The following is a 19484-nucleotide window of genomic DNA, read 5'->3' on the forward strand; positions in this document are numbered from 1 at the left end:
GCGCCTGGCGGGGCGCCTGCTTCTTTAAGGTCCGTCCCCGCCCCCGGCCACGTGGTCCGGCGCGGAGGCGGTGCCACGTGACGCGGCGCGGGGCAGCGGCGGGCCTGGTGCGTTCGCGCCAGCGCGTGAGGATCGGCGCGGGCCGGGTCCATGGTGCAGGTGCGGCTGCGGGCGGGACGCGGCGGCCACGCCCCGCACGCTATTGGGCGAGGGTGGGGCGGGCGGGTGAGGAACAGCGGGTCCCGATTGGCCGGCGGCCGGCAGGGGCGGGGCCAACCCGCACCGGGCGCTGAGGGGAGGCGGGGCCGCCATGTTGTCTGCGCCGCGCGCCGCGACGCTCCCGCTTCTCTCCCGGCAGCCACCAACGTGCCATGGCCCGCGGCCTCCTCCTGCGCCTCGCCCTCAGCGCCCTGTGTGCGGCCGGCGCCGCCGCCTTCCTTTACCACGACTACTGCGTTCTGGGGGCCGGCCCGGCCGGCCTGCAGGCCGCCTACTTCTTGCAGCGGGCCGGCCGCGACTACGTGGTCTTGGAGCGCAGCCACGCGCCCGGCAGCTTCTTCGCCATCTACCCCCGGCACCGCAAGCTGATCAGCATCAACAAGCGGCACACGGGAAAGTCCAACAGCGAGTTCAACCTGCGCCACGACTGGAACTCGCTCCTCAGCCACGAGCCCCGCCTGCTGTTCCGCCGCTACTCGAGGCACTTCTTCCCCCACGCTGACGCCATGGTGCGCTACCTCGAGGACTTCGCCACCTTGCTGGGGCTGCGCGTCCGCTACGACACCGCCGTTGTGCACGTCACGCTGGAGAAGGACCCGCGGGCGTGGCACGGCCACTACTTCGTGCTGAGCGACCAGAATAGGCGGAGCTACAAGTGCAGGTAATGGACACGCAGTTATCATTTCGCTCGTGGGATAGGCAGAGGTGGTTTGGTCCGAGCCCTCTGCTCAAAGCACGGCCAGCAGCCTCTGTTTGCTCAGAGGCTGCTTGAGTGCCTGCTGAAGCTGAGATGTTGCAGCCTGGCTCAGGGCGGGATCTCACAGTGGTGAGTGGGGTGCTGGGGAGAAGCAGCGGCTCCTGGCAGGATGTTGCCTCTAACAATGATGCTTCACCTGACAGAGTCGGTACATAAGCTGATGTGGATGGTTTTCACCTCAGCTAATCCACACACGTTTAGAAAATGTTGCATTGAAAAGGGTGGCCCAGCTTGTTGAAAGCCTCAGTTTGCCCAGAAGCAGCAGGAGGGAACTGGGGAGCAGTGGGGCTGAGGGGGCTGTGTTGGAACTAGATGATCTCTGAGGTTCCTTTCAAGCGTTCAGTCCTGTCTTTGGCATCCTTCAAAGTGGGTATGGTGGTGATGAGTTGAAAGCTGGACTAGATGATCTTAGATGTGTTTTCCAGCCTTTATGGTTCTATGACTTTATGTTCCAGTGAAGCCTACAAGCAGGATAGACCCCTGAATGGCCCTTGTCATGCTCACACACACTTCCCACACTGCTGCTCAGCCACGTTCTTAAAAACCCTCTTGGAGTTACTCATGTGAACATATGGAGTGTATTTCTCAGCTCTTGAGAGCCTCAGATCTACGACAGCCAGTCACGCTGACTGTCACTTGAAGGTGTGCTGGCTGGCAGGCTGGGAGGGGGCAGAACAGCATGGGACACCCACGCACCATCAGCAGGTTACTCCAAGGAACTGTGTGAGCAGACACTGCTGCCTGGTTCTGCTGCTTGCTGCTTCCTTATCAATTGCAAAAATTCCCATGATACTTGTGCAAGCATTCATACAGAGAGCTATGAGAGCACTGCTGTGTTTACATTTAGTGTTAACAATTAGCATTGTTGCAACTCCTATTTGTATAAATATGATAGTGTTTTAAAATACTAAAACTATTTTCCATCCCTCTTAAAAATGGCTTTTGTTCCATTGCATGAAAAGGCAGTGCGCATTTTGAATCAGAATAATTTTTATGCAGCTTAGCATCCACCTGTGAAACATGTTAGTATTCTTACAATCACAGCATCATAGGGGTTGGAAGGGACCTCTAGAGATCATTGAGTCCAACCCCCCTGCCAAAGCAGCTCCCTAGCCCAGGTTGCACAGGTGGGCGTCCAGGCGGGTCTTGAACGTCTCCAGAGAAGGAGACTCCACCACCACTTCTCCCAGAGAAGGAGACTCCACCACCTCTCTCTGTGCAGCTGTGCCACTGCTCCGTCACTGCACTGGGAAGAAGTTCCCACACACATTTGTGTGGAAATTCCTATGCTTCAGTTTGTGGCCATTTCCCTTCATCCCATCACCACACACTGCTGAGAAAATTTCATCCTCATCCCTTTGCCTCCTGCTCATTAGATATTTATAGATGTGGATCAGATCTCCTCTGAGTCTTCTTTTCTCAAGGTTTGACAGGCCCAGGTCTCTCAGCCTTTCCTTATAAGGGAGGAGTTCTACGTCCTTTATCATCTTCATGGCCCTCCACTGTGCTCTTTCTAGGATGCAGCATGTGTTGTAATGCTGCACATCCACAAACAACTGAAGGAGATCAGGAAACAAGCAGAGCTTGTAAGTACTGCATCCACGCTGACTTTTGCTACCTAACGCCCTTAGGAGCCCCCCTCATCACCCTAATGTCAGGAAGGTAGGAGCAGGTCATTAGGTGAAGCCAGGGAGAGGTTTTTATTGAAACTGGAATGTATGCAGCACCAGTCAGCCTGGTCAGCTGATGGATCATGGCTATAGGGGTGGACTTCCCACTGTGTTAAGAGCAATGAGATGGAAAGACAGTCTGATTCCTGCAATTCTTATATTCCCTAACACTGTCCCTCTTTTTGCAGCTGTTTGTTGGTAGCCACTGGCACGTGGGTCCCCAATGTGGTAAACTTCCCTGGTTCAGAGTATGTGGAGGGTTATGAGACGGTGTCTACCAACCCGGAGGATTTTGCTGGTCAAACCGTGCTGATCTTGGGCCGAGGGAACTCGGCCTTTGAGACAGCAGAAAACATTCTGGGTGTCACAAATTTCATCCATATGGTGAGCCGGTCCCGCGTGCGCCTCTCCTGGGCTACCCACTACGTCGGAGATCTGAGGTAGGAAACTTCTTAATGCAGCTAGAGCAAAAACAAGTGGGAGTAGCTGCTTGCTCATGAGACCAGCCAGACTGGAGCAGGAGGAAACACGAGTACTTTTACTTTTAGTTCCTCTGTTTATAGTAGCCCAGGTTGCAGTGGTATGAAACAAGATGTTCCTATGGATTTTGTATCGTTAAAAAGTGCTGGCTCCTGAGTTGGTCCCTTGCTTGCAATCAAGAAAAGGAGTTCACAGGTTGACTGCGTCACGCAAGGGCGGCACTTTGATTGGTGTGAGCCTGGGGGTCAGAGACCCACATGTGGTTAATTGTTCCTATGCGAACTTCCTAGCTGATTGTCAGCATGCTGTGTATACCCTCTGCCTGGCTGTCTTTCAGCAAGGCTAATAGCGCTGCTGTACACAGCAGGGATGCAGTGAGATTTAAGGCATTAATGAGTGCTTGGGAACAGGGCCAGAGGAGGCAGAGCTCCCCTCTCATTTGTACAAGGCATGCTGGGGAGCATGCTGATGGCTTATAGGAATGGCAGTGATCAGCACTGCCTGGGTTGTGTCACCAAAGCCCCAGGGCACACCTGGTAAGCTTGTCCCATTTGCAGGAGCTGAGACCGAACCCTGGATCCCACAGTGCCATTAGCCTTGAGTCCTTCCTTTTCCTTTGCAGAGCAATTAACAATGGTCTCCTGGATACCTACCAGCTGAAATCTCTGGATGGACTTCTGGAGGGTGACCTGGAAGATCTAGCTATTGTCAAGGACAAAAAAGGAAAGCTGCACATCACGCTCCGGTTCTACCTGGAGAACAGCAACACCAGCGCAGGCATCGATGGGGTCACCCTCCCTCAGGATGAACTGGATAACTTTGCTACCCGCGCACCTTACGACCGTGTCATCCGCTGCCTGGGCTGGAAGTTTGACTTCTCTATCTACAACAGGTGAGGCAGAACCAGTGTCTGGAGAAGAACATATTTATGGCAAGAGGCTGACAGGCTAAGGCAAGGAGGAGGGGATGGCCAGGTAGGGCAATCACAGCTCTTCTTTTGGTAGCATTGCCCAGGCCTCCATGTGCTCCGGGTTGCCTGGTGCTTCACAGTCCTGCGTTTTCCCTGCAGCTGTGTTTGTGTCCCAGCAGGAATGTGTGTGCTGCTGCCCTCTGACTGACAGGCTGTAGGGATGAGCAAGTGGCAGTGCTGGGACTTGGATGTTGCGGGAAAAGGATGCCATTTTTGTTCCACCTTTGTTCATATCCTAATATACTCTTCAGCTTAAAATGGTATTGTTAACTTTACTATGTCCTGAAGTTCGTTGTTTGTGGCTCAGGCTGGAATTTGGTGGTGGCCACAGCTAGCTCAAGGGGAACATCCTTGTCTTCTGGAAGATCCTTGCTGACCTTATTCTCTTGGGAAAGTAGTGAGTTCCACTGAAGGCAGCAGAGACATGGGGCAGTGTATTGCTGTGGCTGCCATGTAGTACATGTCTTATCAGAAACCCTCTTTCTTTCTCCACCCCTGCCCTTCCTGACAGCCTGCTCTTCTGTTTCGCACATCAGATCCCTTAGAATGATGCCAGGAAGAGGGAATAAAAGCAAATATCCTCAGATCAAACCCAGTTACGAGTCCAGAGGCACTCGGGGGCTCTTTGTTCTTGGTACTGCTAGCCACTCCGTTGACTTCAGGAAATCTGCTGGGGGTTTCATCCATGGCTTCCGGTACACAAGTGAGTACTGGGGCTTACAGAAAGGGCACGGGCTAGGGTTCAGCACTGCCTTCCAAAGAGCAATTCATAGCTTAGTGCTAGAGAAGGATGACCCTTCATCTTGTGCTGGCAGTAAGAATAACAAAACATATCCAAGCTGCAGCTGCATAGTCTGAAGGGAAGGAGAGGCCGTAGCAGTGCCTTGGGGTCATATCTGAAGTCTTTGGTTGTCTGTCTTTGTTTTGTCTTGTGTCTCTCTGGCCCGCCGTCTCTTATTTATGTAACAGTAAATTTCTGCTTGCCAGATGCTCTGCCTCGTGGCAGGCTCTGGGTGAGAGGTCTGTGCTGTGGTGCTAAAACCTAGCAACTTTCAGCAGTAGGGGGAATTTCTGTTTGTGTGTGCGTCCATCCTTATCGTTACAGAGCTGCTCAGAAGTAATGAAATATCCCCAGGGACCCGTTGCCCCCTCACCAGCCACTCAGCATCACATCAGCTTTCTGAGGGCGTCTCCACTGCAGCTGGTAGTGATCTGGGTGGGATGAGCTGTTAAGCTTCTTTATCGTGTCCTGCCAGGATCTGTGTGCAGTGGAGCAATCAGATTTTTTTCAAATGTGTAAGCCTGCATTTTTAAATAAGCTCTCTTTGTTTCTCTCTGTTTTAGCTCGTGCAGTCCACCGCCTATTGGAAAACCGTCACCATGGTGTCCCCTGGCCATCCACAGTCTACCCTATTACACAGCTGACCAACTCCATCATCAGGCGGGTGAACGAGGCCTCAGGCCTCTACCAGATGTTCAGTGTCCTGGCTGACATCATACTGCTGAGAGAGTGAGTGAGTGAGCAATTATTCCCAGCACTGCACTGCGCTGTTTCATTTCTTTTTCTTCACTGGCATTGCCCTTGGTGCCACGACAGAAATTGTTATGTTGCTGCCATTGGTGTTACACAAGCAGACACCTGAAAATCTGTACCACTTCCATGACTGGTGCTGCTGTCCCTAGTTCTGCAAATCGTTTCCTCTTAGAAGTCTGAGAAGGTACAGGCCTTCCTGGTTTATGTTCTCTTTCACCGTCCCTAGAAGAAAAGGCTTTCTTTGGGCAGTGTTAATGGAGAGAGGAACTTAGAGTCTGGGAGTAAAATGAAGTCTTGTAACAGTATATGCAGCCTTGGTAAGCTCTGCAGCAAGCCCGACCCCAGACCTATAGTGAGTAAAAATGATTACTGTATTACGTTCTTTGTCCTTAACCTCAATCTGCTGAGGGACTTTTAGATCTCAGGTAGCCTTTCTGTAGTAGAAAGGTTTTACAGTTGTGGTTGAAATTTGTAGGAATGCCACAGAATTTGAATACCTGGAAGAGTACCCAGTTGGAATCTTGGCTGAGCTGGAAACACAGACTGGGAGAAAGGCTCCTGCTGGGCTGTTTGTTGTCATCATGGAGTACGGGAGGAATTTCTCAGGAGATGACAAGGATGTCTTCTACTACAACCGAGCTGTGGGAGAGGCACAGCATGCCTGGCAGTCCAACTTTTTGCACCCTGTTATTTACTACTACAGGCACCTCCCAACAGGTAAGCTTTCCAGCCTCTCTGTTAATTATCTGATAAGAGCAAAATGGAGAGAGAGGAAGATAGTTGAGAGCCAGAGTGGGTATTGGGCAAGACTGGAATGTGCTGTACCTTGACATCCATCTTGTGAGACACTCGCTGCTGCTGTGTGAGCTGAAAAAAAGCAGCATTCATTAGTCCTGCCGAAATGAGGCAGGTTATACTCGAGACCACAGTGGAAAAGATGGACAAACAGGTTTGCTGTCTCCAGAGTTGCGAGGCAGCGATGAATGTTGCCTCCCTTTGCAGCCTGCAGTGTGTGCATTCTGCAGAGTTCTGGCAGTCAAAGTTTGGGCTGTTTTGTGTTCCTGCCAGAAGGAAGCTGCTTTCTGTTGTCCCATCGGGTCCAAGAGGTCATGCAGTGATGGAGGCAGCCAGAAGCAAACATCTGAAGATGAATGTTTTTTCCAGCAAACACACTCAGAACACATTTCCTTGGGAAATATGTGTGCTGAATCTTCATCTCCGGAAGCCTGGTGTCAAAGTCTAGCCTGACTTGCACAGAAAGCAGTGTGGTTGGTAGCAGTGTTAAAGCTTGAACACAGTTGAGGCTGGCTGGCAGTCTCTACCCAGAGTGAACAGGAGTGAGAAGTGAAATGGCAGGAAATACTGTGGGCAGGAATAAGGGGCAGCTCTGAGGTGGCAGGGCTCTTCAGGACAGGGCTAACAGAGGGGATTGTAAATGAAAGTAATGTAGGGATTAGAAGGTCAGAACAAAAACTGAACAGCTGTTGTGTTTGCTTTCTGCTTTCCAAGCCCTTTTTAATGCAGTTTTGATTCTGAGAGATTCCCTTAATGTTCTCTTGACAGAGCGTGAGGTGAGGCTTCGTCCCCCAGATTGGCCTCTCCCCCGCCCAGATGCCATCCATCACATCGTGGAGGATTTTCTGACAGACTGGACAGCCCCCAATGCTCACATCCTGCCCCTGAGGCGTTTCTTGGAGAACTGCCTCAGCACCGACCTGCGCAATTTCTTTGCAGGTAATTTGAGCCCAGGGTCAAGGATGCAGGAGGAGGAGGGGGGATGTGAGGGACGTGTGACAGGAGTGATCTCTTCTGCAAATAATCGAGATCTTCCTGTGATGCACTGACACTCACAGTCAGTGACACTTTTCTGATGCACTCCTCAGACAGTAGAAAGTGCTGGTGCTGTGTGTACGTTCCCAAATAGCCTTTATTTTTGCTCACCTCCACAAACAGACTGTCCCAGGTGCATCCAGATTCATGGATACATGAGGTTTGGTTCAGTCCCCTTTCTAGCTGTAGGTTGCCTTGCTCTTCTGTTATTGAGATGTTCCTTTCTGCCATCAGGTGCTCGACCTGTTCTCATTTACCATAGGTAGGATTGTTTCCATCAGTGAGATGAGTGAAAATGGGCTGTGGGAGTTAAAGAACCTGTGCTGCCTCCCTTCTTGGTCTGGCAGTGTAATGGGGGAACACCACATGGCACACAGAACCAGTTCTCTGGTACAAAGGTGATGACAGTGGGTTGAAAACTCAGATGTTTTTTTCTGTTGATGTAGACTGGAGGTGCCAACCTGCATCTCCTGATACTTGCAGCATTGAGTCAGGTACCCTGCTTCCACCTGGGGCAAAGTGCCAGGTGGGAAACTCTAATCTTCCCTGATCCTTTCTAACTTCTGTTCTAAGTATGTCCGAGAGCTTGTGTGAATTGTTCTCTGGTGAATCTGGTTTTTCTTTTGTGATGTTTTCCCTGGCAGAATCCTGTTTTCTCTTTGCCCTCACGCATCAGAAGCTGCCTCCCTTCTGTCAGCAGGGCTATGCAAGAATGCAAGGGCTTGCTGGGAGTGAGAGTCTCCGGCGTCACGCGGTGAAAGCCGGCCTGCTGGAGGATTATGCTGCCACGGACTTCTCAGGTGACAAACCCCCTGACAGCCTCCCAGAGTCCCAGGACCAGTTGCTGAGAGATCACGTGATAGCACTCCGTCCTCTGCATCATCTTGTTAATGCCAAGGATGAATTCTAGAATTTCTCACGCCGTGTGGAAATCCACAGGTGCTGTTGTGACCGTAACAGAGATCCACAGCGGGATTCTTCCCTCTCCTACACGCCTCCTATATCCCAGCCCCCTCCACTGGTCATAAATTGCCAAAGACCCGCTCAGATCTTGCTGTTACAAAGAGGACCAACGTGCTCTGAAGGATAAGTCAGAGCCTGAAGTCCAGCGATGCTGAGGGCCCTGCTTTGTTCTGTTAGAGTTCAGTTGCCTGAAGATGGTGTTGGTGTTTTCATAAACCAGGGATCAAAGAAGGGAGAGTTTAGGAATTGCTGTCACCTGCCCCTTCTGAGGGGACTCACTCATGTCCCGTTTCAGCCCGGTGCGGCTGTCTGGTCACCGGATGTACTCTGTGTACTTGAAGATTTGTTTGCGTGCTGAATCCAGACGTGGTACTCTAGGCAAACATCGTGGCAGTTCTCCTGCATTCGAGTGATGGAGCTTGAGTGGAAGGGAGGTGGTGGGTTGTAGTTAAAGTATGAGTAGGATAATTTGTCTCTTCCTGCGGAGCATTTCAGAACGTTCCCTCTGCAGGGATGAATAGCTGGCGTAGGACACCTGGGACAGAGAGTTACACTGAGCTTGACCCCCCTCCCGTCCTAACATTTTTCTTCTCCTGCACCAAAAAGCCTGAAACATTACCCCTGTGTTTTATAAAGCATGACCAATATTGTTCCTATTTGCACTATGTCCTATCAACAAAGTTTGGGGTGGACTTTGATGTTGTTAAAACGCTCATTCTCTTCTGTCTCTTCTTATCCCCTCCGGTCACTTTGAAGTCTCACAAGCACTGACTGCTTGGTTGTCTGCACTTTATGCTCCCTCTGTCTGCCACATGCATTTGTCTGTCCCCTTCCCGAGGGTTCCTTCCAAGGCCTTGCAGTTGCAAAGGAGAAGTTCTGAGCTCAACCTTGCGATGTCTGTGTGATTTTTGGGAAGTAGAGGTGGGAGAGAGAGAGAATAGACTGTTACCTCCAGTCCTGTAGTGTCTGAGAGAAAACCCCTTTGCACTTGTGCTTCCCGGATCCTGGCGGGGCTGCACCTAAAGCTCCCCCTGCCCTCTGAGCCCAGCTGCTTCAGTGAGAGCACAGCTCCTGCGCCCCTCCTTTGTGCTTGCAAAGTCTGGGGAACAGAACAAGTGAGATACTGTCTACTGTGCTCCCTTGTCTAACAAACGCGTTTTGTATGGGTATATTCTTCCTACGAAGTTCAAATATATAAATATCACAATGTTAAGCTGGAGGCGCGCCGTCATTCGCCGAGCCACGTGCGATAAGCGCGCACCGCGGCGGGGGTGGGGCCTGAGCGCTGATTGGCGTTATCTGCCTCCAATCGTCGCTCAGGGCCCGCCCCCACCGTGCCACATCCTCCCTGCCCCCAGCGGACAGCAGCGGCAGCCAATAAGAGCCCGCCGCTCTGGCGTGGGAGACCAATCAGTGCGCTGGGGGGTGGGACCGCTGGGCGGAAGCGTGTTTGGGCAGGGGTCACCTCCGGCCGGGAAGGTGCGGGTCGGGGGCTCCAACCGCTGCGGGCTGTGCGGTCGCGGCTTGGCGGGAGGAGCTTGGCGCTCTAGGGGGTCTCCGCGATCCTCACGGCCCCTCCGTTCTCTTCGCAGATGGCCCAGAGGCTGGCGGTGCGGAGGCTGCTGGCCCTGGGACGCAGGCCGCCGGCCCCGCAGGGTTTGCCCGGCCGGACGTTCGGCGGCTCGGCGATCCGCGGCAGTACCTTCAACGTGCAGGACGGCGGCGACTTCCAGGAGCGGGTGGTGAACAGCACTAAGCCCGTGGTGGTGGACTTCCACGCGCAGTAAGTGCCGCGCACAGTGAGGCCTGAGCTTTGCAGAGGCAGTGGAGAACAGAGCTCCCCGGGGCAGGGTGGCTGTGCCAGAGTCGCTCGGTCCGTGTGTTGTGTCAGCCTGCAACAGGTGCCTCCGGGCTTGGGAAGTTCTGAGTGTCGTTTGTTAGCTGCTGGGGTGAAATCCCCCTTAAAGGCACTAATTGATATTGCTGTCCCTGGGAGCACGTTGTGCTTTGCTTCCTGATAGCGTCGCGTAGTGGCTTTCAGTTTTTCTCTGTGCATAGTGCCCTTGTGGCCAAAAAAAGCCAACGGTATCCTGGGGTGCATTACAAAAAGTGTGGCTGGTAGTTTAAGTGAGGTTGTCCTTCTGTCTCCTGCCCCCTGGTGGGGCCACAACTGGATTACTGATTACTGTGTCCGGTTCTGGTTTCCTCTGTTCAAAAAAGACAGAGAACGTGTGGAGAGAGCCCAGCATAGAACCACGAAGATGGTGAGAGGCCTAGAGCATCTCATGTGTGAGGAAAGGCTGAGAGCCCTGGGACTGTTCAGCCTGAAGAAAAGAAAGCTGAGGAGGAATCTCATCGTTGTTTATAAATACGTGAAGTGCAACAGTCAGTGAATGGAGTCAAGCTCTTTCCAGTGGTGCACAGAAACAGAACAAGGGGTAACAGGCTGGAGATAGTAAACATCTGATTGGACACTTTCCTGTGCAGCTTACTCTAGGGAACCTGCTGTGGCAAGGGGTTGGATTGGGAAATTACCAAAACTTCCTTCCAACCCCTACCATATTGTGATTCTGTGCTCTTGAACCAGAGCTCTCAACAACAAATACTAAAAACTAGTAACAGCCTTCTGTTACCAGCAGCAGCATTTGTGGTCAGTAAAAATATTGTCACTCTTATCAGTAAAAATATTCCTAGGTGTTATCTGCTACGTTTGTTTATTCAGGTATTTCCATAGCCCTGTAATGCTGTCACATGAGCCTGCTGTGGCTGATTCTGGTCAAACAGACCTTTAAACATCCCTCAAACTGCTACGAACAAACCAAAATTTACATTAACAGTGGTCATCCATGGAGAAGAGGACAAATAATTGAAAGCCTGGGTACCTGGCACATAGAGAGGCTAACAAATGTTAACTCAGCATGAATTTTAGATGAAAAGGGCACTCAGATCTTTCATGCACATTTTTGTTCAAGTGAGGAAGTTCACATCTTCCTAACCAGTGCCTCTAGAGGAGGCTGTGTTTTCCCTGTACAGGGCCTTGCAAAATCTGCTACAGTTGCCATGGTCTTTCTTTTAACAGCTGCTGCATCTCTGTAATTTCTGCAGCTAATGGAGGGCATGCAGTGCTTATCACAGAATGCCTTGGGTTTGAAGGGGCCCCAGGGGTCATCAAGTTGCCACAGGCAGGACCACTAACTTCCCGATCTGGCTCTAGATCAGGTTGCCATATGGAGGTGAAGTCTATGGTTTGATAATCAGCATGAGCTGATTCTCTTGAAGATGATGCTTGCACCGTGGTGGTGATGTGATCAGGTGGGTAACAGCTCAGTGTGTGAGAGGAGGGACAAGTGGTGAGAAGCAGATGGAGGACAGCGAAGGCTGGTGGAGCTGGTTAATGTTTACACTCAGTGTTGAAGTGCCACCACTGTTTTGTGGCACAGAGGTCGGGATGAAGACTCAGAAGAGGTGAAACAGTGATAAAGGTACTGGTGTCCCAGCCAGCCTGCACCTGCCTCTTCTCATGACTGCTCTCCTCTTTCTCCTTAGGTGGTGTGGTCCCTGCAAGATCCTAGGCCCCCGGTTAGAGAAGTTGGTGGCCAAGCAGGAGGGGAAGGTGGTGATGGCCAAAGTGGACATTGATGATCACACAGACCTTGCAATTGAGTACGAGGTAGGAACCAGAAAAGTATGGGCTTGCTGTTGGTGGTGGCGCAGGGCAGATTCCTCTGCAGAGAGGATGTCAGCGCAGCAGAGTCTGGGTGGGGAGGGGAAGCCCAGTGCTGGTTCCTGGTCTGCTGGGTCACTCTCCAGTGAGTGGATTTCATTATGTGTCTTTCTTCCAGCTCTTCTGCTCTTATCTGGCATCTCCAGCTCTAAATCAGCAGAAACATAGAAATCTGTGTGTCCTCTAAGCCAAATAGAAGTTTATAAATGTAAACGCAGCATGTGCATCATCTTATTGTGTGCACAAGTTGTTCTTGTGTGGGGTGGGAGTATGAAGTAACAGGCCCCAGGCTGTTGCTCTCTCAGGCAACATTCTTCATGCAGGCAGCCCTTTCTCCCTTTCCTCATTCTTGCTGGGTGACAGAGTCTTGTCCTTAAGCTGCATCACAAGGAGATGCCATGACTTTGTTTGGACAAATGGGGAATGCAGGTCAGAGAACACCTGAGCACAGCAATGTGCATTCTGTTCTTGACAAGCATGGGCCTCAGTGATTACGTTAGCATTTCATATGCCTGTTCCCCACATCCCTGCACTACTTTGCTCCCAGGAGCAAGCAGAGTGACTGGAGAAGGTCACAGCTTTGGCATATTTGATTTTTAATTATTCCCCCACCCCTCTCAGTGATTAGGTAGTTTAAGAAATGCAGAAATTCCTTTGAGGACTGTGCTGGCCACCATTGTTTCTTCTTGTGAACAACAGTTCATTGTATTGAGTTGGAGCATCCTGCTGCTGTTTTACAGGGAAGAAAGTAAGGAAGTGCTTCATTTTCACTTGCATATCACACAGATGGAGCTGTTCCCTCTCCTAGGCGAATTCCCACCCCTGGGGCTGAGGCTAACACAGGAAGCTTCTCAAGGTGCCCAGCAATCTGCACACCAACTCTTGAGCAAGCCATCACTTTAAGCATGGAGGAGATACGCTGTCCTGTTCCCATATTCTGCCATGCCAGAAGGAGGAGGAAGCCAAAGCAGTTTGTTTCCTCCCACTCCTTCCCAGAGATAACTTCCTGCTGGTGCTGTGGTAGTGTCCTCTCAGCTGCTGCCCATCATTGTCACTTGTAGCTTCCACGGGCTGAACGTGTGAGCCTCCCAGGCTCTTTTTGGTGGTGACATGTTCTTAGTTACACCAGATCCAAGGAGAATGAGTGCTGGCTCACTGTATTGCAGCCTGATGGCTCTGCAGCTCAGGGATGCTGGTGAGAACAATTTGAAGAGGCTGTTTCAGCAGTAGTAGGTAATCCCAATAGATGCAGGGGAGGTTCTGTAGCAACCATCCTAAGGAGAAGAGAATGGAGATTATTAGCTTAACTCTGGTATTGTCCCAAGCCTTCCAGTAGGCCGAATTAGCTAGCATTACACAAGGATAATCTCAGATGACTGGAAAATGGCAAGTAGAGTACAAATATGGGAAGAAAGGTCTTGAAAAAGAGACTGAAAGTTCCTGTGTTCTACAAGTATGTTTACTCGCTGCACGCACAGCTACTGTATGTGTGTGAGAAGCTGCAGGCATACAGCTATTTATTTGCAGGATCTGCCTGTCTTTAAGCTCTGATGGCGTAGGTGCGGGCAGGGTTCAGGTTGCAGGCAAGGGCTAGCTTCTTTCTGGAGCCTAACACACAGACACAGTAAAGTTTTGTTTTGCAAGAGGACCTGGGGATTATCTCTGCATCCTCTGCTGTTGCAGTCATGCACGCATCTGGTCCTGCCCGTTCTGTGTGCAGCTGACTCTCACCCCTGACCACACACATACACCCCAACTTGCTGCCTGATTGCACAGTGTCCTTTCCACTGGCTTCCTTGGTGAGGGGCAGAACAGAGAGCCCCCAGGAAGAGGTGGGGATTGCCTGCATGTCTTCTGCTCACTGCCCTTAGCTCCCAGCAGTCCCATCTAAAACGGAGCATTTCCTGGGACCAGAGAAGCTCCAGGCACTCTCCTCCATCCAGGTAGTATAGCACACACACTGAGGATTCCTCCTTTTGTCTAGCAACATTCCTTGCCAGCTGTGGCCTTTTGCTGCTAGTCCAAGCAGCTCTTGACCTCTTGAGAGCAGGAAGGGAGTATTTTTGTTTAATTTGCTTTCTCTTGAAATTCCTTACACTCATTTTTTGCCTTGGCCTGGTGCCTGTTGGGAAAGAGCAGCCCTTGCTTCTGCTGCTGCATATAAGCATGTGAGCTGCCCTGAGGACTGATGGACACGGGGACATTGGTTGCTGGCAGTGTGCATTCCTGCTACGCTTTGTTCCTATGACTGGGTGAAGGCCTTCCCCTGCCCAGCTCTTGATGTCCTCAGTTTCAGATGGGAAAGAATTCCCTCAGTGTGAGTGTTGCCACAAATAGCCTGTAAGACTGCTTACAGTTATCTGTTTGGTCAGTGCTGATCAAAAGCAGCCTGACTTTTTCTTCAGAAATGCTTTGAAGGACGAAGAAGGTTTATTTAGTTTCAGTGCAGACTGAGCCCAAAAAAAAGAAGGGCAAAATAACTTAGTTTGCTTTTCAGTAATTCTTAGGCTGTTTGCTTCCCAAGCAGTGAAAACAAGTACGGACCCCTGCAGCAAAACCAAGTGTGGCAGGAAGGATGCTGTCATAGCACGGAGATGCTGCAGGGGTTCCACAGGGTTGCTCTCACCCACCTCACTGACACCTTGCCCTCTAACCTCGGGATGCCTGTTATGAGCTCAGTTTGCAGCCCAGAAGGAGGCTCGATGAAGCTTTGCCCTTCTGAGAGAGGAAGAGACCGGTCAGCTGCAGTATCCATGTGTCTCTTCTCGTCCCTAAGATCCCTGGGTGCTTGCCGTCAGAGCAGCCCGGCCCTGCCCCAGCCCGTCACCAGGAGGAGCTGAAGAACAGGGCTGGTGAGGTGGCAGCAGCCCCGTCCACTCAGATGGAACTGCGCAAAGCCCAGAGGACAGACTGCGGCTCCGGGCGGGAAAGGAGGAACAAAATGTCCCTTTCATCTCAGCCTCGTGCTGGGAGAGAAGCCAGACCTCTGGAGGGTTTCCTGCAGGAAGGATTTGCGAGCGTGGTGGATCCGTGCTGGCAGCAGGGCTGGGACAGCTGGGGCACGCAGGAGAAGGCCCTTCAGGCTGGCAGAGGGGCGAGATGAGGACAGGAGGCAGCCTGGGGGAGAGAGGCTTTGTGCTGGAGCTGGATGGGAGTGAGCAGGCTGGCTGCTCATCGTTATGACCACATCTCTGAGCTCCAGCAGCCCCTCGTGATCACATCCTTGAGGTCTATTCTGTCTCCACGTGCTCAGCAAGTCCCCAGGGAGTGTCATCATTTCCACTGCTGTTCCTGTCGATAATTCCCATCAAACTTTGTCTGGACAAGAAAAGTAGCACCTGGTGCAGTGCAGCTGCCTGCTGGGCTCTGGCTGCAGGGATTTCTGTCTTATCTGATCAGCAGGGGCAGAAGAAAATGGGGATGGGAGAAGTCTGCCTGCTTGCCTACAGGTGGGGAGCCCTCCTCCAGCTCCTGTGCTATCTGGAAAGGAAGGCAGGTCTCATCCGATGCTGCCCTGCCCATAAAATGTCTAAAGGTCTTCATGTCAGAGAGGCAGCCTGGTAAAAGTCTGGGTTTGTCTGTTTATGATAGAATAAAAGGGAAGGAGAACTTGTACTGGAGAGGAAAAGGCTTTACCTTTAGCTTTTATATTAGGTGTGGTCTTTTAAATTGTGGGTGTTACTTAAACTAGAAAAGCTGTTTGGATTTAACGTAGACTGCTGTATAAAGCAATGCAGAGATAGGCCACAGAGAGAGAAGGAACTCAGCCTGGTTGTCTGTTCTGTAGGGATTGTGTCAGCTTTGAGCAGTGTGGGATCAGCTCCCTGACCTGCAGGCAGAGCCCTCATCACTGCTTACAATGAATTGCCCTCAGCTTCAGAGTCCCTGCCATTCAGAAGCAAAGCCTTAGCAAAGAAAAAAGCTTTTAGTCCTTTGCTTGCTGCATTTGTCTCCCTGTCTCTGGCAGTGGACTCTGGATGGGCACAGCTGTAGAGCTCTGTTTGAGGCTGGGTGCAGCTGGGCTTCCTGCAGCCTCTGCTCACGTGGGTCTCTGTCTCTCTTGCCCCCCAGGTGTCGGCAGTGCCAACAGTGCTGGCAATGAAGAATGGAGACGTGGTGGATAAGTTTGTGGGGATAAAGGACGAGGATCAGCTGGAAGCATTCCTCAAGAAACTCATTGGAGCCTGAAGTTAAAGGGTGTCTGTACCTCTGCCTCCGAATGTGTCCATGTTGTGCATTCCTTGCCTAGGAGAGTTGAGGAGCACACAGGCTGCGTTATACAGCCTGGGGTTTTCTTCTGTTAGGGGTTATTAGGAGATGGACGATGTTGTAACCCTTTGTTCCCCTTCTCTTGAGCAGCAGTAGTTGTACAGGGTGCTGAGGAGCAGGGCCGCTCATCCTTAAAATGGGGAATGCAGCTGGGATTAGGAGCCCTTGTTCATCAGCAAAGAGCTGACGTGTGGAACTTCTGCTGAGCTAAGAGGAAGAATATTTTTCTTTTGCCTAGTGTCTGATAGCCCAGTGCAGAGGGCAGCTGCTCCTCACAACGTGTGGAGGCTTATCTGCCCCAGGTGGGTTTGTTTAAAGCTGATGAAAATGCCTTTGCCTTGTCTGTGGAAGCTCTTGATCCCTCTGTTCTCGTGTCCCTGGGACAGGTACAAATCCTCTGCAAACCCGCAGGCTCCCATCGTAATTTTATAAGAGAAGATAGAAGTATTTTATGGATCTTCTTTTGTAGGTCTGTAATAAAGAGAACTTTATCATCACATGTGTCTAGCTGGAGAACAGAACTCGATTCTCTGAAACCCCAGGGAAACCCCTTATCTGTCCAGAGAAGCGAGAAGTACTATCAGCAGAACGGTGGCTGGTTCCTAATGATGGGTTGGGAGAGTGCAGGTTACGACTTGATCTGTACTAAAAGGTAATGTTGTGAAAAACAAACAAGTGGGTCTCTGTCACAGGGCTCCTGGTGCTGCTCCCGTGCCCCTCACTGGGTGCAGATGGATCACGGACTCTGCAGGAACACACTTCTTTTGTGCTGAGGCAGTGGCTTGCTGCACATAGGACATCTCCGCTCTGCTCGCTGCCCCCCATGCTTTCCTCACCTCCTTTCCTGCCTGAGAGCCGCCCTCTCTCTTGTGTAGCTAATTAAATCTGCTCACAGGGGTGAGCCCTGACAAAGGTGGTTTTCTGACTGCCGTTGGCCTGACCTTTAGACCGAGGGAGGCGGTTGTGTGCCCGTATCGCCGCCAGCCTTCAGCCCTTCCCAGCTCTCCCTCCCTGGTGGCTTCAAGGTGCTCCAGGTTCCCTCTTACTGCCAGAGTGCGAGACCGGGGCTGATGCCTCTGTAATGCTCCGCATCAGTTTGCACAGCTAAGATGCACAGGTACACACTATGCGCTTACCAGCCGCGTGAGGGCTGCTTTCTTGTTTTCCTTCCCACTCCCATTTCCCTCAATCGCTCCTCACTCTGCCTTGGCTCTGCTCCATTTTGCCTCCCTGCCATAGGTTGTTCCAAGCGGCGAGGCGAGTTATTTCAGCACCTCCGCGCCAACGATTTACGGCCTTTTAAGGAGCGGAGGAGCAGCCATCCGAGCCTTACGTGCCCCTCCGCAACCGCAGCGGTGTTCCCACGTGCGTCCACCGGGAGCGGCGCAGCCCCCCAGGTGGGTGCGTTCCCGGCAGGGCTGAGCTCACGCCCTGGCGCGCTGCCTGCATCGCGCTGCCTGCGCTGATGTCAGCGGGCTGCAATTTGGTACGCTGTGAGCAGTAGGCAATGGCATTTGCTTTTATGCTGGAGACCGCAGAAGCGAAGCTGCTCGTGTCCTGCTGCTGTTGTCATGTGTGCTGCCTTTTTGGTGCACCTCAGCGTCGGTGCTCCTCCTGCCCCGTGAATGCTTCTGGTAAAGACCATCCTCACTTTTCCTGCGTGTGCAGGAAGAGTAGGGGAACGGCGTCACGTACCCAACAATAGCCAACTTCTGTGCTTCGCCATCCCACAGAACAGGAAAAAACACAGTGACTTTACATTGTGTGTTTAAGAGACAGTGTAAATCGGCTATTTTATCGCTTCCTTCTAAGGAAAAGTGGAGCCAGTGTCCTGTTCAGCAATGCCCTAGGGTCCGTTGTGTGAAAGCCACAACTGTTTCTTTGAGATAAATACTGAAGAGCCACACAGTGCCCTGTGAGCGATCCTTGAGAAACTGCATGGCTGCCAAGGGCAAGGATGTCCTTCCCTTTTGGAGTTAAACGCATCCAAAATTCCCCTGATCTGTTAAACATTGACTCCCTCCCACCCGAGCATTACAGCAGCACTCCGCTTCTCATGTTCCCAGCTGCTAAAAAATTTTAAGAGTGTGCAGCCATCCGCTGCCCGTCGGAGCAGAGCTGGCCCTGCCACTCCCTGAGTGCTCCCTGAGCCCAGCACCAAAATCCCCCCCAGGTTCACGTGCAGTGCTTCTGTCCTCAGTCTGCTCAATGATACCCAATTTACAGCAAGGGGGGCTCTTCCTCTCCTCACTGCTGGCTTGCATTGAGCCTCGGGGCAGCTGCTCCTTGCCCAAAGCATTTGGGTTTGCTGCTAAGCTCTCACACTGTGGAGAGCTGTGTGGTGCTGAGATCCCCTGACGTGTTGGTAGAGGATGGGACATTGGAACTGCCTGTTCTAGTGCATAGAATGAGAGGTAACAGTCTCAACTTGTAGCAGAGGGAGGTTCAGGTTGGATATTAGGAAAGATTTCTTCTCAGAAGGAGCGGTGCTGCAGTGGCACAGGCTGCACAGGGAGGTGGTGGGGTCACCATCCCTGGAGGTGCTCCAGAACTATGTGGATGTGGCACTTAGGATGTGGTCAGTGGGCATGGTGGAAATGGGCTGACAATTGGGCTAGATGATCTTAGAGTCTGTCTTTTCCAGCTTTTGTGATTCTATGAAATGCTGGGGCTTTGCTGTAGGTTTTGGCTTCCTGTAAGTCAAACAAGTTGCAGCTCGGACAGCTGCAATATGCTGAGCAAGAAGATAAGGTTTGGTACAGAAGATGCAAGTTCCAGACCGTAGAAGCTCCCAGGACAGTGCCCCATCTCCCCACCCTGACTGCAGCCCAGCCAGGTGCATGTCCACCCCCACCAGTCCCTCACTGCCCCAGCACAAGGCTGTGCCTCGGGGCAGAGGTGCTGCATCTGAGCACGGGGCTGTCCCATGCTGCAGCCCTGCACAGCAGCTGCAGGGCAAACGTGGGGCTGCGTTGTGTGCAGGCTGCAGCACGCCTGCCACTATTTATATAACACCGTTTTGCTTTAATCTGTCTTTTTAAGTAAATTGTCAAAGCCCTTTCTGTTCA

At 51.8% G+C, this 19484-nt stretch overlaps 2 protein-coding genes and 1 long non-coding RNA gene across 3 annotated transcripts; all 3 read left to right on the plus strand.

Annotated features, from left to right (window-relative positions):
- Positions 1–310: 310 nt before the first annotated feature.
- Positions 311–8601, plus strand: FOXRED2 (FAD dependent oxidoreductase domain containing 2). Its single transcript, XM_065743037.1, has 8 exons — positions 311–880; positions 2835–3086; positions 3749–4018; positions 4633–4799; positions 5441–5606; positions 6106–6347; positions 7194–7364; positions 8105–8601. The coding sequence occupies exons 1-8, from the start codon at positions 372–374 to the stop codon at positions 8368–8370; spliced, it is 2043 nt and encodes a 680-aa protein (XP_065599109.1). The 5' UTR covers positions 311–371; the 3' UTR covers positions 8371–8601.
- A 1234-nt stretch (positions 8602–9835) lies between these two features.
- TXN2 (thioredoxin 2) lies at positions 9836–16913 on the plus strand. Its single transcript, XM_065743040.1, has 4 exons — positions 9836–9902; positions 10016–10206; positions 11970–12093; positions 16219–16913. Exons 2-4 carry the CDS (start codon positions 10016–10018, stop codon positions 16333–16335), a joined length of 432 nt encoding a protein of 143 aa, XP_065599112.1. The 5' UTR covers positions 9836–9902; the 3' UTR covers positions 16336–16913.
- Positions 16914–17711: 798 nt separating this feature from the next.
- LOC136052723 (uncharacterized) lies at positions 17712–19484 on the plus strand. Its single transcript, XR_010622561.1, has 2 exons — positions 17712–17813; positions 19132–19484. It is a non-coding gene; the product is annotated as an uncharacterized LOC136052723 (long non-coding RNA).

This window comes from Cyrtonyx montezumae, unplaced genomic scaffold (genome assembly GCF_038088225.1).
Source record: "Cyrtonyx montezumae isolate F1298 unplaced genomic scaffold, pur_monq_1.0 scaffold_3, whole genome shotgun sequence".
Lineage (NCBI taxonomy): Eukaryota > Metazoa > Chordata > Aves > Galliformes > Odontophoridae > Cyrtonyx > Cyrtonyx montezumae.

Excerpts from the sequence above, each read along its gene's own strand:
- TXN2 (XM_065743040.1), top strand. The coding sequence starts at position 10,016 with ATGGCCCAGAGGCTGGCGGTGCGGAGGCTGCTGGCCCTGGGACGCAGG. Across the intron at positions 10,207-11,969 it reads GTGGTGGACTTCCACGCGCA|GTGGTGTGGTCCCTGCAAGA; the intron begins GTAAGTGCCGCG and ends CTTTCTCCTTAG. Across the intron at positions 12,094-16,218 it reads ACCTTGCAATTGAGTACGAG|GTGTCGGCAGTGCCAACAGT; the intron begins GTAGGAACCAGA and ends CTTGCCCCCCAG.
- FOXRED2 (XM_065743037.1), top strand. The coding sequence starts at position 372 with ATGGCCCGCGGCCTCCTCCTGCGCCTCGCCCTCAGCGCCCTGTGTGCG. Across the intron at positions 881-2,834 it reads AGGCGGAGCTACAAGTGCAG|CTGTTTGTTGGTAGCCACTG; the intron begins GTAATGGACACG and ends CTCTTTTTGCAG. Across the intron at positions 5,607-6,105 it reads GACATCATACTGCTGAGAGA|GAATGCCACAGAATTTGAAT; the intron begins GTGAGTGAGTGA and ends TGAAATTTGTAG.